At 46.2% G+C, this 16,585-nt stretch overlaps 1 protein-coding gene across 1 annotated transcript in view; it reads left to right on the top strand.

The window, feature by feature from the left end:
• Positions 1-16,585, top strand: part of LOC126161233 (frizzled-9-like) — a 384,093-nt gene that overhangs the window by 319,804 nt on the left and 47,704 nt on the right. Inside the window, exon 3 of the mRNA XM_049916975.1 lies at positions 12,492-12,658. Coding sequence (XP_049772932.1) covers positions 12,492-12,658 — 167 coding nt within the window. The remainder of the gene's footprint in view (positions 1-12,491; positions 12,659-16,585) is intronic.

Here is a 16,585-nt window from a genome sequence, read left to right as displayed (position 1 = left end):
ATTTCACTTTCAAATAAGACAACATACCACACAAGTACATTCACAGAAAACTTAACCATCATTTAGATTTGTATTACTTGTTAAAGTATTTACCTCTTTTAGAAATGATTTTTATGCTGCTGCCAGACTCCATTTTATATCCTTTCTACTTCGGGCGTGGTCAGTTATTTCCTCGCCATTTACCAAAACTCATCTCATTTTCTAATTTAATTCCCTTTCCATCATCTGGTTTCATTCGACTACACTTCGTTGTCCCTGCGTAACTTTTGTTGATGTTCATCTTACAGCGTGTCTTCAAGCGATTGCGTGCAATTGATGTTCCAAGTTCTCTGGCTTCGCTGATACAATCACTGTGTCATCAGCACACCTCAAACCTCATTTTGTTCGTCTCTCTTAAATTTAGTTCTTTTCACAAATGTGTTTAGGTTCCTTTAATGCTTGTTCATCGTGAAGAGTGAACGACATGGAGGATATGTTACGACCCTACTTCACTCCCTCCTCAACCATAGCTTATGTGACTTTATGATGTGATTTGACAAACTCTTTCATTCTTGGTTCGTTTTTCTTCGAGGAGAGGACACCTCGCGTGCCTGTTAGGGGCATAGTGATATCTACACACTATAAGGATTTCCTTGTTCAACACTTCATACAGCTTTTAAGAAAACGCAGTTGTGTCCACACCACTATTTTCATGGAAGATGGGGTGACACGACATGCTGCTTGTCAGGGGAAGGGTCTTCGTCGAGAAACCTTCGATAACGTCTGCATGATCTCTAGGCAATTTCAAAAGTGTGGCCTTCCAGACTACCGATTTACTCCATGTGACTTCTGATTGTGGGAATATCTGACAGATCGTGTCTATCAGCGACGTATTCTGACTCCTCCTGATTTTAAGGATAGTATACCGGATATGCTGCGAGCAACTGTCGTCCATGCTGTACTACGGATGCAGAACGTTGATGAGTCGAGAGGCCATACTGAACGCCTGTAGTAACTTGTGACCATATCCTAATAAACGTGTCAGAACCACCGTTATCATGTGTGTGGTCGTTCCTCCCCTTTACACTCACACCACATTCTAACTGCTTACAGCGCCATATTTTCACCTGGTGGCAGAAAGTGGAATTACGATTTTTCAGGATACTACGCGAGCGCACCGATTAATGAGCATACCTACTGTTGTATAGCTAGAGAAGGCCAAAATGCACGCGTTAAACTCAAAGCAGTCTGGCGTGAGGTCAGAAACAGGATACGTAATGAATGCTATAAAGAAAAGTACGTAGCTTCTGGAATACTTAACTTTAATCCACATTTGTAGAACATTGCTCTTGATGATACAGAAGTATTATAGCAATTGAATACGGCGCCTTGCTAGGTCGTAGCAACTGTAGCTGAAGGCTATGTTAACTATCGTCTCGGCAAATGAGAGCGTAATTCTCAGTGAACCATGGCTAGCAACGTCGGCTGTACAACTGGGGCTGAGTGCTCGTACGTCTCTCCAGACCTGCCGTGTGGTGGCGCTCGGTCTGCAATTACTGACAGTAGCGACACGCGGGTCCGTCGTATACTAGCGGACCGCGGCCGATTTAAAAGCTACCACCTAGCAAGTGTGGTGTCTGGCGGTGACACCACACCTACGATGTTTTCAGCATCGTGCGATGAATACAGCCCGCACTGCAGGACTCAGAATACCGCCAGTTTGATCATAACCACCCGGTACTTAACTCTATGATTCGAGGGCATTGGAGGTTTGCTTCTCTGTGGCGAGAAGAACTGAGACGATCACGGAATGCGTGCAAGGACGAGATCTGAAAGAGTAATCTCTCTCGTTCGTCTCACGCTGGCCGTGTTTTCGCGGTCGCCACGGCAACAGCAGGTGGCACGGAGCGCCGATTCCCACGCAGCCTGCGCTTTCCCCAGAGCCCATGGCGCCTGCGAGGCACGCCACACATTCCCGTCTCTGTCTGTCCCGGACTGGCGCCAAACGCGACCCGTTTTTTTGTCGCCCGTGGCGGACCAGAGGGGGGGAAAAACTGTTTTGCTTTCCGTCCGGTGGGAGATTAATTTCGGCGCCGACTGATGCCCCCTTCCGCTCCGTCCCACGACTCGCGTTCGCAGCCGGGTCTGCTGCTTCACGTCCCGTCTACGTCCGCGTCACCAGAGACAGGGAACACGAGCACCGCTCGACAGAAATGGACGTACAAGCTGATGCAGTCTCCCTGAAGGAGCCATGCAAGCGCTGTACTGAAGTGACTTAAGGAAGCGACGGAAATACCGAGGAAAGCAGGAAGACTACCAGTTTATTAAACATGGGACACATGTTTGATTTGGGATATAACCGCTCACTTGACGAAAGGCTTGTTCCTAAAGACTGTAAAGTAGCGCAGGTCACACCAATATTCAAGAAAGGAAATAGGAGTAACCCATCGAATTACAGACCCGTATCACTGGCCTCAATTTGTAGTAGGATTTTGGAGCATATACTGTACTCGCACATTATGAATCACCTTCAAGAAAATGACTTATTGATACATAACCAACATGGATTCAGAAAATATCGTTCTTGTGCTACACAGCTATCTCTTTATTTCCATGAAGTAATGAGTGCTGTCGACAAGAAATCTCAGATCGATTCCATATTCCTAGATTTCCAGAAGACTTTTGATACCGTTCCTCACAAGCGACTATTAATCAAATAGTGTGAGTGGATTCGTGATTTCCTCTCAGAGAAGTCACATCGTAGTGATAGACGGTAAATCATCGAGTAGAACAGAAGTGATATCTGGCGTTCCGCAAGGTAGTGTCATAGGCCCTCTGCTGTTCCTGATTTACATAACTGATGTAGGTGATAATCTGAGCAGCCCCCTTAGATTGTTTGCAGATGACGCTGTAATTTACCGTCTTTGTAAAATCATCAGACGATCAATTCCAATTACAAAATGATTTAGAGAGAATTTCTGTACGGTGCGAAAAGTGGCAATTGGCACTAAACAAAGAAAAGTACGAGGTCATCCACATGGGTAGCAAAAAAAAAAAATCCGATTAATTTTGGGTATACGATAAATTGCACAAATCTAAGGGCTGTCAATTCGACTAAATACCTAGGAATTACAATTACAAGCAACAAATGGGAAATAACAAATAGATAATATTGTGGGGAAGGCGAAACAAAGACTGCGCTTTGTTGGCAGAACACTTAGAAGATACGACAAACCCACATTACACTTGTCCGTCCTCTGCTGGAATACTGCTGCGCGGTGTGGGATCCTTACCTGGTAGGATTGACGGAGGACATCGATAAAGTGCAAAGAAGAGCAGCTCGTTTCGTGTTATCGCGCAACAGAGGTGAGAGTGTCACTGATATGATTCGCGAATTGGGGTGGCAGTCACTGAAACAAAGGCGGTTTTCTTTGCAGCGAGATCTACACTCCTGGAAATTGAAATAAGAACACCGTGAATTCATTGTCCCAGGAAGGGGAAACTTTATTGACACATTCCTGGGGTCAGATACATCACATGATCACACTGACAGAACCACAGGCACATAGACACAGGCAACAGAGCATGCACAATGTCGGCACTAGTACATTGTATATCCACCTTTCGCAGCAATGCAGGCTGCTATTCTCCCATGGAGACGATCGTAGAGATGCTGGATGTAGTCCTGTGGAACGGCTTGCCATGCCATTTCCACCTGGCGCCTCAGTTGGACCAGCGTTCGTGCTGGACGTGCAGACCGCGTGAGACGACGCTTCATCCAGTCCAAAACATGCTCAATGGGGGACAGATCCGGAGATCTTGCTGGCCAGGGTAGTTGACTTACACCTTCTAGAGCACGTTGGGTGGCACGGGATACATGCGGACGTGCATTGTCCTGTTGGAACAGCAAGTTCCCTTGCCGGTCTAGGAATGGTAGAACGATGGGTTCGATGACGGTTTGGATGTACCGTGCACTATTCAGTGTCCCCTCGACGATCACCAGTGGTGTACGGCCAGTGTAGGAGATCGCTCCCCACACCATGATGCCGGGTGTTGGCCCTGTGTGCCTCGGTCGTATGCAGTCCTGATTGTGGCGCTCACCTGCACGGCGCCAAACACGCATACGACCATCATTGGCACCAAGGCAGAAGCGACTCTCATCACTGAAGACGACACGTCTCCATTCGTCCCTCCATTCACGCCTGTCGCGACACCACTGGAGGCGGGCTGCACGATGTTGGGGCGTGAGCGGAAGACGGCCTAACGGTGTGCGGGACCGTAGCCCAGCTTCATGGAGACGGTTGCGAATGGTCCTCGCCGATACCCCAGGAGCAACAGTGTCCATAATTTGCTGGGAAGTGGCGGTGCGGTCCCCTACGGCACTGCGTAGGATCCTACGGTCTTGGCGTGCATCCGTGCGTCGCTGCGGTCCGGTCCCAGGTCGACAGGCACGTGCACCTTCCGCCGACCACTGGCGACAACATCGATGTACTGTGGAGACGTCACGCCCCACGTGTTGAGCAATTCGGCGGTACGTCCACCCGGCCTCCCGCATGCCCACTATACGCCCTCGCTCAAAGTCCGTCAACTGCACATACGGTTCACGTCCACGCTGTCGCGGCATGCTACCAGTGTTAAAGACTGCGATGGAGCTCCGTATGCCACGGCAAACTGGCTACACTGACGGCGGCGGTGCACAAATGCTGCGCAGCTAGCGCCATTCGACGGCCAACACCGCGGTTCCTGGTGTGTCCGCTGTGCCGTGCGTGTGATCATTGCTTGTACAGCCCTCTCGCAGTGTCCGGAGCAAGTATGGTGGGTCTGACACACCGGTGTCAATGTGTTCTTTTTTCCATTTCCAGGAGTGTATTTACGAAATTTTAATCACCAACTTTCTCTTCCGAAGGCGAAAATATTTTGTTGACACCCATCTACGTAGGGAGAAATGATCATCATAATACAATAAGAGATATCAGAGCTCGAACGGAAAGATTTTGGTGTCCCTTTTTTCCATGCGGCATTCGAGAGTGGAAGGGTAGAGAAGTAGTATGAAAATGGTTCGATGAACCCTCTGCCAGGCACTTAAGTGTGAATTGCAGAGTAACCATGTAGATGTAGATGCAGATAATGAGAAACAAGGAACCATCCTAGTTATTTAGGATACTACGGAAAACCTAAAAACGGACGGTCACTCAGGCATCCAGTGAAGGATGCTGCAAGACAGACCCATGCTGCTTGGGATTGATCCTGCTTATTCACGATGTACTCGTACGTATGGCGCGACGTTATCATACGAGTGCGACCGTAGCGCGCTCCCGCGGCCATTACAGGCTGCAAATGATGTCTGCGAACTACAAACGAGTTCTCGGAGAGGACTAGCGTGAATTTTATAGAAGTCACAACATAGATCCTCCAAATGATAAGATTTATTGTGGTAGTTAGTATTTCTCACACCGTACACGCACTGTCCCTTAAATGCACCTACCAGTCTATAATTCTTCGCACGTCCGGACACCCATGATGCTCTAGAAGCAAATCAAGTCATGCGAAAGCAGCATTGGGGAGCCGATCGCACGACGGCTCACGCCAGCACGATATCTTCAATTAGCTTCATCTTCCTCTCATGCCCGCCTTATTTTTCAAACTTTCGTTTGACGTATACACCATAGTGCCAGCATATGTTGTTGTGGTCTTCAGTCCTGAGACTGGTTTGATGCAGCTCTCCACGCTACTCTATGCTGTGCAAGCTTCTTCATCTCCCAGTACCTACTGCAACCTACATCCTTCTGAATCTGTTTAGTGTATTCATCTCTTGGTCTCCCTCTACGATTTTTACCCTCCACGCTGCCATCCAATACTAAATTGGTGATCCCTCGATGTCTCAGATCATGTCCTACCAACCGATCCATTCTTCTAGTCACGTTGTGCCACAAATTCCTCTTCTCCCCAATTCTATTCAATACCTCCTCATTAGTTACGTGATCAACCCATCTAATCTTCAACATTCTTCTGTAGCACAATATTTCGAAAGCTTCTATTCTCTTCTTGTGTAAGCTATTTATCGTCCACGTTTCACTTCCATACATGGCTACACTCCAAATCAATACTTGATGTTAACAAATTTCTCTTCTTAAGAAACGCTTTCCTTGCCATTGCCAGTCTACATTTTATATCCTCTCTACTTCGACCATCATCAGTTATTTTGCTCCCCAAATAGCAAAACTCCTTTACTACTTTAAGTGTCTCATTTCCTAATGTAATTCCCTCAGCATCACCCGACTTAATTCGACTACATTCCATTATCCTTGTTTTGCTTTTGTTGATGTTCATCTTATACCCTCCTTTCAAGACACTGTCCATTCCGTTTAACTGTTCTTCCAAGTCCTTTGCTGTCTCTGACAGAATTACAATGTCATCGGCAAACCTCAAAGTTTTTATTTCTTTTCCATGGATTTTAATACCTACTCCGAACTTTTCTTTTGTTTCCTTTATTGCTTGCTCAATATACAGACTGAATAACATCGGGGATAGGCTACAACCCTGTCTCACTCCCTTCCCAACCATTGCTTCCCTTTCATACCCCTCGACTTTTATAACTGCCATCTGCTTTCTGTACAAATTGTAAATAGCCTTTCGCTCTCTGTATTTTACCCCTGCCACCTTCAGAATTTGAAAGAGAATATTCCAATCAACATTGTCAAAAGCTTTCTCTAAGTCTACAACGTAGGTTTGCCTTTCCTTAATCTTTCTTCTAAGATAAGTCGTAGGGTCAGTATTGCCTCATGTGTTCCAACATTTCTACGGAATCCAAACTGATCTTCCCCGAGATCGGCTTCTACCAGTTTTTCCATTCGTCTGTAAGGAATTCGCGTTAGTATTTTGCAGCTGTGACTTATTAAACTGATAGTTCGGTAATTTTCACATCTGTCAACACCTGCTTTCTTTGGGATTGGAATTACTATATTCTTCTTGAAGTCTGAGGGTATTTCGCCTGTCTCATACATCTTGCTCACCAGATGGTAGAGTTTTGTCAGGACTGGCTCTCCCAAAACCGTCAGTAATTCTAATGGAATGTTGTCTACTCCGGGGGCCTTGTTTCGACTCAGGTCTATCTGTGCTCTGTCAAACTCTTCACGCAATATCATATGTCCCATTTCATCTTCATCTACATCCTCTTCCATTTCCATAATATTGTCCTCAAGTACATCGCCCTTGTATAGGCCCTCTATATACTCCTTCCACCTTTCTGCTTTCCCTTCTTTGCTTAGAACTGGGTTTCCATCAAAGCTCTTGATATTCTTACAAGTGGTTCTCTTTTCTCCAAAGGTCTCTTTAATTTTCCTGTAGGCAGTATCTATCTTACCCCTAGTGAGATAAGCCTCTACATCCTTACATTTGTTCTCTAGCCATCCCTGCTTAGCCATTTTGCACTTCCTGTCGATATCATTTTTGAGACGTTTGTATTCCATTTTGCCTGCTTCATTTACTGCATTTTTATATTTTCTCCTTTCATCAATTAAATTCAATATTTCTTCTGTTACCCAAAGGTTTCTACTAGCCCTCGTCTTTTTACCTATTTGATCCTCTGCTGCCTTCACTATTTCATCTCTCAAAGCTACCCATTCTTCTTCTGCTGTATTTCTTTCCCCCATTCCTGTGAATTGTTCCCTTATGCTCTCCCTGAAACTCTGAACAATCTATGGTTCTTTTAGTTTATCCAGGTCCCATCTCCTTAAATTCCCACCTTTTTGCAGTTTCTTCAGTTTTAATCTACAGTTCATAACCAATAGATTGTGGTCAGAGTCCACATCTGCTCCTGGAAATGTCTTACAATTTAAAACCTGGTTCCCAAATCTCTGTCTTACCATTATATAATCTATCTGATACTTTTTAGTATCTCCAGGGTTCTTCCATGTATACAACCTTCTTTTATGATTCTTGAACCAAGTATTAGCTATGATTAAGTTATGCTCTGCGCAAAATTCTACCAGGCGGCTTCCTCTTTCATTTCTTAGCCCCAATCCATATTCACCTACTATGTTTCCTTCTCTCCCTTTTCCTACTGATGAATTCCAATCACCCATGACTATTAAATTTTCGTCTCCCTTCACTACCTGAATAATTTCTTTTATCTCATCATACATTTCATAAATTTCTTCGTCATCTGCAGAGCTAGTTGGCATATAAACTTGTACTACTGTAGTAGGTGTGGGCTTCGTGTCTATCTTGGCCACAATAATGTGTTCACTATGCTGTTTGTAGTAGGTTACCCGTACACCTATTTTTTTTTGTTCATTATTAAACCTACTCCTGCATTACCCCTATTTGATTTTGTATTTATAACCCTGTATTCACCTGACCAGAAGTCTTGTTCCTCCTGCCACCGAACTTCACTAATTCTCACTATATCTAACTTTAACCTATCCATTTCCCTTTTTAAATTTTCTAACCTACCTGCCCGATTAAGGGATCTGACATTCCACACTCCGATCCGTAGAACGCCAGTTTTCTTTTTCCTGATAACAACGTCCTCTTGAGTAGTCCCCGCCCGGAGATCCGAATGGGGGACTATTTTACCTCCGGAATATTTTATCCAAGAGGACGCCATCATCATTTAATCAAACAGTAAAGCTGCATGCCCTCGGGAAAAATTACGGCCGTAGTTTCCCCTTGGTTTCAGCCGTTCGCAGTACCAGCACAGCAAGGCCGTTTTGGTTATTGTTACAAGGCCAGATCAGTCAATCATCCAGACTGTTGCCCTTGCAACTACTGAAAAGGCTGCTGCCCCTCTTCAGGAACCACACGTTTGTCTGGCCTCTCAACAGATACCCCTCCGTTGTGGTTGCACCTACGGTACGGCTATCTGTATCGTTGAGGCACGCAAGCCTCCCCACCAACGGCAAGGTCCATGGTTCATGGAGGGTGCCAGCATATAAGGATATAAAAAGTACGAAATGGCTTACAACAGATCATAAAGCACAGCATAGTAAATGATAATGGTCACAATTCGTTTATATTACTGAGGAAGGTAAGGAGTAGTAAGAACACACTAATTCATTCTAAACTGAATGGTATTGGTTTCTGCATGTACATCTACATCTATTCCCCATAAGCCACATCGCGTTGTGGCGGAAGGTATTTCTGACATTCCAGTTCCATTCGGGAATTGTGTGCGTGGGAAGAACGGCGTCCCAAAGCGCAAGGCATTGGTTTATGTGCTGTCGTTTTGTGGTAAAAGAACTTCCCCGAGAATATTTTGTTATTACCATCAGTTAGTCAGAGATGTGTGGAATAATTTTAGTTCAAAAATTGATTCATTAAGTATAGAGGGTAAATAGCACGTTTATGACATACCTCTTTGTAATTAGTACGATGTAATGTTGCATGTAATTCTTTCACCATCCGTAAATACATACGTAATACGATACACACGAGATGTTCATCAATAATGTTGTATCCGGATACTATCAGGTTCTTTCTCTTTGTTGACAGCATAATCTTGTAATTATGCAGTTTTAAAGAGAACTGACAGTCATATCAGCAACTGGAAATTTATTCCAAATCCTGGTCTAACGATGGTGAAAGCGATAGTGTTTCCGTTGTTGTTGTTGTTGTTGTTGTCTTCAGTCCTGAGACTGGTTTGATGCAGCTCTCCATGCTACTCTATCCTGTGCAAGCTGCTTCATCTCCCAGTAACTACTGCAACCTACATCCTTCTGAATCTGTTTACTGTATTCATCTCTTGGTCTCCCTCTACGATTTTTACGCTCCACGCTGCCCTCCAATACTAAATTTGTGATCACCTGATGCCTCAGAACATGTCATACCAACCGGTCCCTTCTACTAGTCAAGTTGTGCCACAAATTTCTCTTCTCCCCAATCCTATTCAATACCTCCTCATTAGTTATGTGATCTACCCATCTAATCTTCAGCATTCTTCTGTAGCACCACATTTCAAAAGCTTCTATTCTCTTCTTGTCCAAACTATTTATCGTCCATGTTTCACTTCCATACATGGCTACACTCCATACAAGTACTTTCAGAAACGACTTCCTGACATTTAAATCTATACTTGACGTTAACAAATTTCTCTTCTTCACAAACGCTTTCCTTCCCACTGCCAGTTTACATTTTATATCCTCTGTACTTCCACCATCATCAGTTATTTTAGTGTTTCCGTTAAGACTGGTTAATTTGTAACTACGAGTAAGAGAACGTTTGAGTTGTAACTATAGGTTTTTTAGCTCTTTAATATTATAAACACTGGATTAGGATACAGTTGTCGTTTATTTTTATGCTTTTAACAGATTTAAAGATCTCCCATTCTGCCAGAAACCGTTCATTATGAGATAACAGAACAGCGATCGACAGTTTGAAAATAAACATATTTTTTGTAAATTAGGATCGAGGATCCCTCCTAAGCGACAAGTACGTGCAGTAGCAGGTGCTGTCCTGTAGAAAACGCCATCGTCAGAGAGTTGCTGATCATATCTGATGAATCTTTTACCTACTTCTTAAAGTGATAGAGCTCCTGTTTTACTCGATTCTGCTTTCGTTGAGCGTGCGCCGTCGAGTGTAACGAGTTCTGTTAGTTCTTCTACTTTCTAAAATGCCTCACTTCCCGCTATTTTACGCTTCTCAGGCAGTCGGACGTGTGACCATGCAGCTTGCAACAGACAAAGTCTACTCTGAAACAAGCACGTACTCTATACTCTGACACCTGCTGTCTGATGGCGTCCTGTCATGGTGGTTGTTAGTGGCGAGTACAACGCGTGTAGCACAGGAACAGCACTTCTGCCGCCCTATTAACTCGTCATCTCATAAGCGTTTTCAGTTCAGAAGCACCTCGTGTTGGACGTATTTGTCACCGAAGCTTTATATGCTGTTACCATTTGAAGCGAAAGTGTGCGCAAGAGTGGTTCTCAGTCGAGTTCTTTAAGCTGCCAAGTTACCGATCGTGGGAGAAAGCTGGCAGCAGGTAGGAGTGGCGCCAAGCAGGCGCCAGCTGTGGGCAGGCATTTCTGGCGACAGCAAACGGGCTTCTCCTGCTGCTTCCACCCAAAGTCGATACTGAGCGACGAGCCGCAGTGGGAAAGGACGGCGCATACCCTTGCCTTCAAATACACACCCCCTTCGGCATAAATGCCAATTTTTTGTTCATTTTTCATTTGCCTGGACACTGACGACGTTCATTTCTAACACACACTGATGCGCCAAAACACTATTGAATGCTAACCTTTCGTCTTTTACTAGAGTAAGGTATTGGTGGGATCAGCTTCGCAAAGTATATCTTTTCTGATTTTCTAAATCCCAAGAATGGCTATGCAGGTACGGCCTACGTTCGCATGCCTCGAACAAATACGAAACACAAAATTTCTGATTAGTGGAACAGATTTATTTAAATCTTAATGAATTAAACAGCTGAAAAGGAGCCACCTCACAGATCATTTGATGATTTAATAAGATACCAATCCATATATTGGATGTACGATAATCATGATAAATTTCGTTGAAACATTATTAAGGGGTGGTGCAAACAGACTGGTTTTAAGGATCCTGACTAGGAAGTGGAATGGGGCTGTGGATGTAATAGGAACGAATTTAGCAAGAATTAACATTTATTTCATCATTAAAAGTAACACACACAAAGATATCAAGTTAAAACATAAGTTACTTGCAATGCTGGCGCATGACACTCGGTACATTATGCAGCGCAACAACTGTCCGACTGCTACGGTCGCAGGTTCGAATCCTGCCTCGGGCATGGATGTGTGTGATGTCCTTAGGTTAGTTAGGTTTAAGTAGTTCTAAGTTCTAGGGGACTGATGACCTCAGATGTTAAGTCCCATAGTGCTCAGAGCCATTTGAACCATTTTCAACTGGACCGACACGTCTGGGGCAAGTCTGCTAAAATACTGGCTACTATTTATCAAGATCACACATACCTCGTTCACACTGGTCACTCACACAACGAAAGATAGGATTTAGTAGGAGGCTTCCCTACTCCACATGTAAGCTCACTGGGACTTTAGTGGTCAATTTCAGAGAACAAAGCCCACTTCTGAACTTCCGTACAACTCAGTAATTTTGTAAATAAATTTGCGAGCATGAGCAGATCCACTCCGTGATGAAACTGAGCCTTCAGTTCGAACACGAGAGTTGCTTACGTCGAATTGGAGCCTCGTGGTTGGCAATGAATTGCAGCAGAGTACGGGCTACTAAGTCCGTGGGGATGAATACTGAATTTAAGAGGCCTGTGTATTGCTGATTTGCATTTCTGTGTTGGCACGTCACTGTTACTGTGTTGAGGCAAGTGTGTGGTGGCATAGATTTTCTTGTTGTAGTGGGTAAGTGGAGTTGAGTTTTCAGGTGTGTGTGTGTGTGTGTGTGTGTTGTGCTGATTTCTGCGAGTTGAACTCATGGCTGTTTGCCGGCACGTCCGCAGCCCCTTGTTGCTGGGCTCGTGGCCGTGTGTACAGTAGTGGGTGGTGATGGCAGCGGTGTGCCGGCAGGTGGGTGGTGCTGTGCCTGTCGTGGTTCCTGTCGGCGGGCGGCGGCTGGTCGGCGGAGCGCGTGCAGCAGCAGTCGTCGCTGTTCCACCTGGCGGGCTGGGGGCTGCCCGCCGTCTGCACCGTCGCCGTGCTCGTCCTCAGGCACGTCGACGCCGACGAGCTGACAGGTAGGCGGCGCTTTACTCTCTCCTGCCAGTCTGTCGCGAACTGGCGTGACGAGGCCGTGGCCGTGCAGGCATACAGGCAGATTGTTACAAAAAGTGAAATAAATACACTACTGGCCATTAAAATTGCTACTCCAAGAAGAAATGCAGATGATAAACGGGTATTCATTATATATTATACTAGAACTGACATGTGATTACACTTTCACGCAATTTGGGTGCATAGATCCTGGGAAATCAGTGCCCAGAACAATCACCTCTGGCCGTAATAACGGCCTTGATTCGCTTCGGCATTGAGTCAAACAGGGCTTGGATGCCGTGTACAGCTGCCCATGCAGCTTCAACACGATACCACAGTTCATCAGGAGTAGTGACTGGCGTATTGTGACCAGCCGGTTGCTCGCCCACCATTGACCAGATGTTTTTAATTGCTGAGAGATCTGGAGAATGTGCTAGCCAGGGCAGCAGTCGAACATTTCCTGTATCCGGAAAGGCCCGTACAGGACCTGCAACATGCGGTCGTGCATTATCCTGCTGAAATGTAGGGTTTCGCAGGGATCGAATGGAGGGTAGAGCCACGGGTCGTAACACATCTGAAATGTAACGTCCACTGTTCAAAGTGCCGTCAACGCGAACAAGAGGTGACCGAGACGTGTAACCAATGGCACCCAGTACCATCACGCCGGGTGATACGCCAGTATGGCGATGACGAATACATGGTTCCAATGTGCGTTTACCGCGATGTCGCCAAACACGGATGCGACCATCATGATGCTGTAGACAGAAACTGGATTCATCCGAAAAAATGACGTTTTGCCATTCGTGCACCCAGGTTCGTCGTTGAGTACACAATCGCAGGCGCTCCTGTCTGTGATGAAGCGTCAAGGGTGGTCTCCGAGCTGATAGTCCATGCTGCTGCAAACGTCGTCGAACTGTTCGTGCAGATGGTTGTTCTCTTGCAAACGTCCCAATCTGTTGACTCAGGGATCGAGACGTGGCTGCACGATCCGTTACAGCCGTGCGGATAAGATGCCTGTCATCTGGACTGCTAGTGATACGAGACCGTTGGGATCCAGCACGGCGTTCCGTATTACCCTCCTGAACCCACCGATTCCATATTCTGCTAACAGTCATTGGATCTCGACCAACGCGAACAGCAATGTCGCGATACGATAAACCGCAATCGCGATAGGCTACAATTCGACCTTTATCAAAGTCGGAAACGTGATGGTAGGCATTTCTCCTCCTTACACGAGGCATCCCAACAGCGTTTCACCAGGCAACGCCGGTTAACTGCTGTTTGTGTATGAGAAATCGGTTGGAAACTTTCCTCATGTCAGCACGATGTAGGTGTCGCCACCGGCGCCAACCTTGTGTGAATGCTGTGAAAAGCTAATCATTTGCTTCCTGTCGGTTAAATTTCACGTCTGTAGCACGTCATCCTCGTGGTGTAGCAATTTTAATGGCTAGTATTGTACATTGTGGTGTACTCAACAGGGCGGTGGTGCCGCAGAAAATACTGCGTCACTTTAACTCACTGTTGGCTGTTGTCTAAGACCTTTTGTTTTTGACGGAATAAGACTCGGGACTGAACACTTTTCCCGAACTATAGAGACACAAGCAGTATAGAGCCGCACACACTCCCTAATGCCTGGCAGAAAACCGTACACTCTTCCCTCTGTGCTGGCACCGTCCCAGATGGGTTGCCACTACTGTCGGATGCGGCGGACGCAAGCAGCGAGCTGCGCCCACGGGCTGCGCCCAGTCGGCTGCTGCTTTCGCGCCGGGCCTCGGCCGAGGCGCTAAGCGGCGCTCATTGGTCGCCAAACACGCGCCCGGGTCATCGGCACGGCCGTTAGACAATGCTGCCGGCGCTCGGCTGACAACGCGCTCTTTCTGCGGGTCTCCCCCTCCCCCACTCCTCCCCTTCCCTTCCTGGACCGTTTTATTTCTGCCGGCCCGCTTTTTGTTTGACAAGCCGGCTCGCATTGGCAGCAAACAGCTTTCCGCTGTATACGATTGGTCACTCCGAAAGAGTCGAAAAATAAATCCGATTTCTGTTTTTTCCGAAAACAGACGTCACGTCTTCTCAAAGTGCTCTTCGTCATGCTGACGCTTCTTCTCTAACCACTTAGTGAAGCGTACACAATACGGTTATCTTGGGAAGTTTGCTCTGGAACGTTCCGTAAGCGGGGATCTTATTTCAAGGAATCGAAATGGTAGCCACGAACTATTTCTTTCGGTGTTAGACTTAGTAGCCAAGGACGATTTCTTTAGCTATTAGATACAGCAACAAATCGTTTTTGCCCATATCTGTGATGTGTACTCTGCACTCCTCAAAAAATACTTGTTGTCACGTTACCGGTACTGCTCCTATTTACTGGTTGCCGTAACTAAAGTTCCAAGTACCTAGCAAAATTACAAAAATAAAGGTTCAAATGGCTCTAAGTACTATCGGACTTAACATCTGCGGTCATAAGTCCCCAACACTTAGAACTACTTAAACCTAACTAACCTAAGGACGTCACACACATCCGTACCCGAGGCTGGATTCGAACCTGCGACCGCAGCAGCGCAGTTCCGGACGGAAGTGCATAGGATCGCTCGTCCGCAGCAGCCTGCTAGTAAAGTTACATCTGCTTCTATCATACATAATACGCTATCCAACCATGACTACGATTTAGTTGTTGGTGAGCGACCGACGTAGTGCAGTATAATTTTCCTATATCCATCCTCAACCTGCCGGCCGAAGTGGCCGTGCGGTTAAAGGCGCTGCAATCTGGAATCGCAAGACCGCTACGGTCGCAGGTTCGAATCCTGCCTCGGGCCTGGATGTTTGTGATGTCCTTAGGTTAGTTAGGTTTATCTAGTTCTAAGTTCTAGGGGACTAACGACCTCAGCAGTTGAGTCCCATAGTGCTCAGAGCCGAGCCATCCTCAACCTCAGATGCATAGTGAGACAACAGCTGATCAATACACTCTGAAGCGCCAGAGAAACTGGTACAGGCATGCGTATTCAAATACAGGTGTGTAAGCAGGCAGAATACGGCGATGCGGTCGGCAACGCCTATATACGACAACTAGTGTTTGGCGCAGTTGTTAGATCGGTTACTGATGCTACAATTTCAGGTTATCAAGATTTAAGGGAGTTTTTACGTGGTGTTATAGTCGGTCCACGAGTGATAGGACACAGCATCTCTGAGGTAGCGATGAAGTGGGGATTTTCCCGTACGTTCATTTGGGTGAATATCAGGAATCCGGTAAAACATCAAATCTCCGACATCGCTCCGGCCGGAAAATGTTCCTGCAAGGGCGGGGCCAACGACGACTGAAGAGAATCGTTCAGCGTGACAGAAGAGCAACCCTTCCGTAAATTGCTGCAGATACCAATGCTGCATTATCAACAAGTGTCAGCGTGCGAACCATTCAACGAAACGTCATCGATATGGCCCCTGCACGTCACAAAGCTTTACGCCTCGCCTGGCCCCGTCAGCACCGCCATTGGACTGTTGATGACTGGAAACATGTTGCCTGGTTGTGGATGGTCGTGTAAGAGTATGGAGACAAGCTCATGAATCCATGAACCCTGCATGTCTGCAGGGAACTGTCGAAGCTGGTGGAGGCTCTGTAGTGGTGTGTGGCGTGTGCAGTTGGAGTGATTTGGGACCCCTGATACGTCTAGATACGAATCTCACAGGTGACACGTACGTAAGCATCCTGTCTGATCACCTGCATCCATTCATGTCCATTGTGTTTTCCGACGGATTTGAGCAGTTCCAGCAGGACAATGCAACACCCCACACGTCCAGAATTGCTACAAGGTGGCTCCAGGAATACTCTTCTGGGTTTAAACACTTCCGCTGGCCACCAAACTTCCCAGACATGAACATTATTGAGCATATCTGGGATGCCTTGCAACCTGCTGTTCAGA

The sequence above is a fragment of the Schistocerca cancellata genome, chromosome 2, assembly GCF_023864275.1.
Source record: "Schistocerca cancellata isolate TAMUIC-IGC-003103 chromosome 2, iqSchCanc2.1, whole genome shotgun sequence".
Classification (NCBI taxonomy): Eukaryota; Metazoa; Arthropoda; class Insecta; order Orthoptera; family Acrididae; genus Schistocerca; species Schistocerca cancellata.
This window is presented reverse-complemented; position numbering and strand designations above follow the sequence as displayed.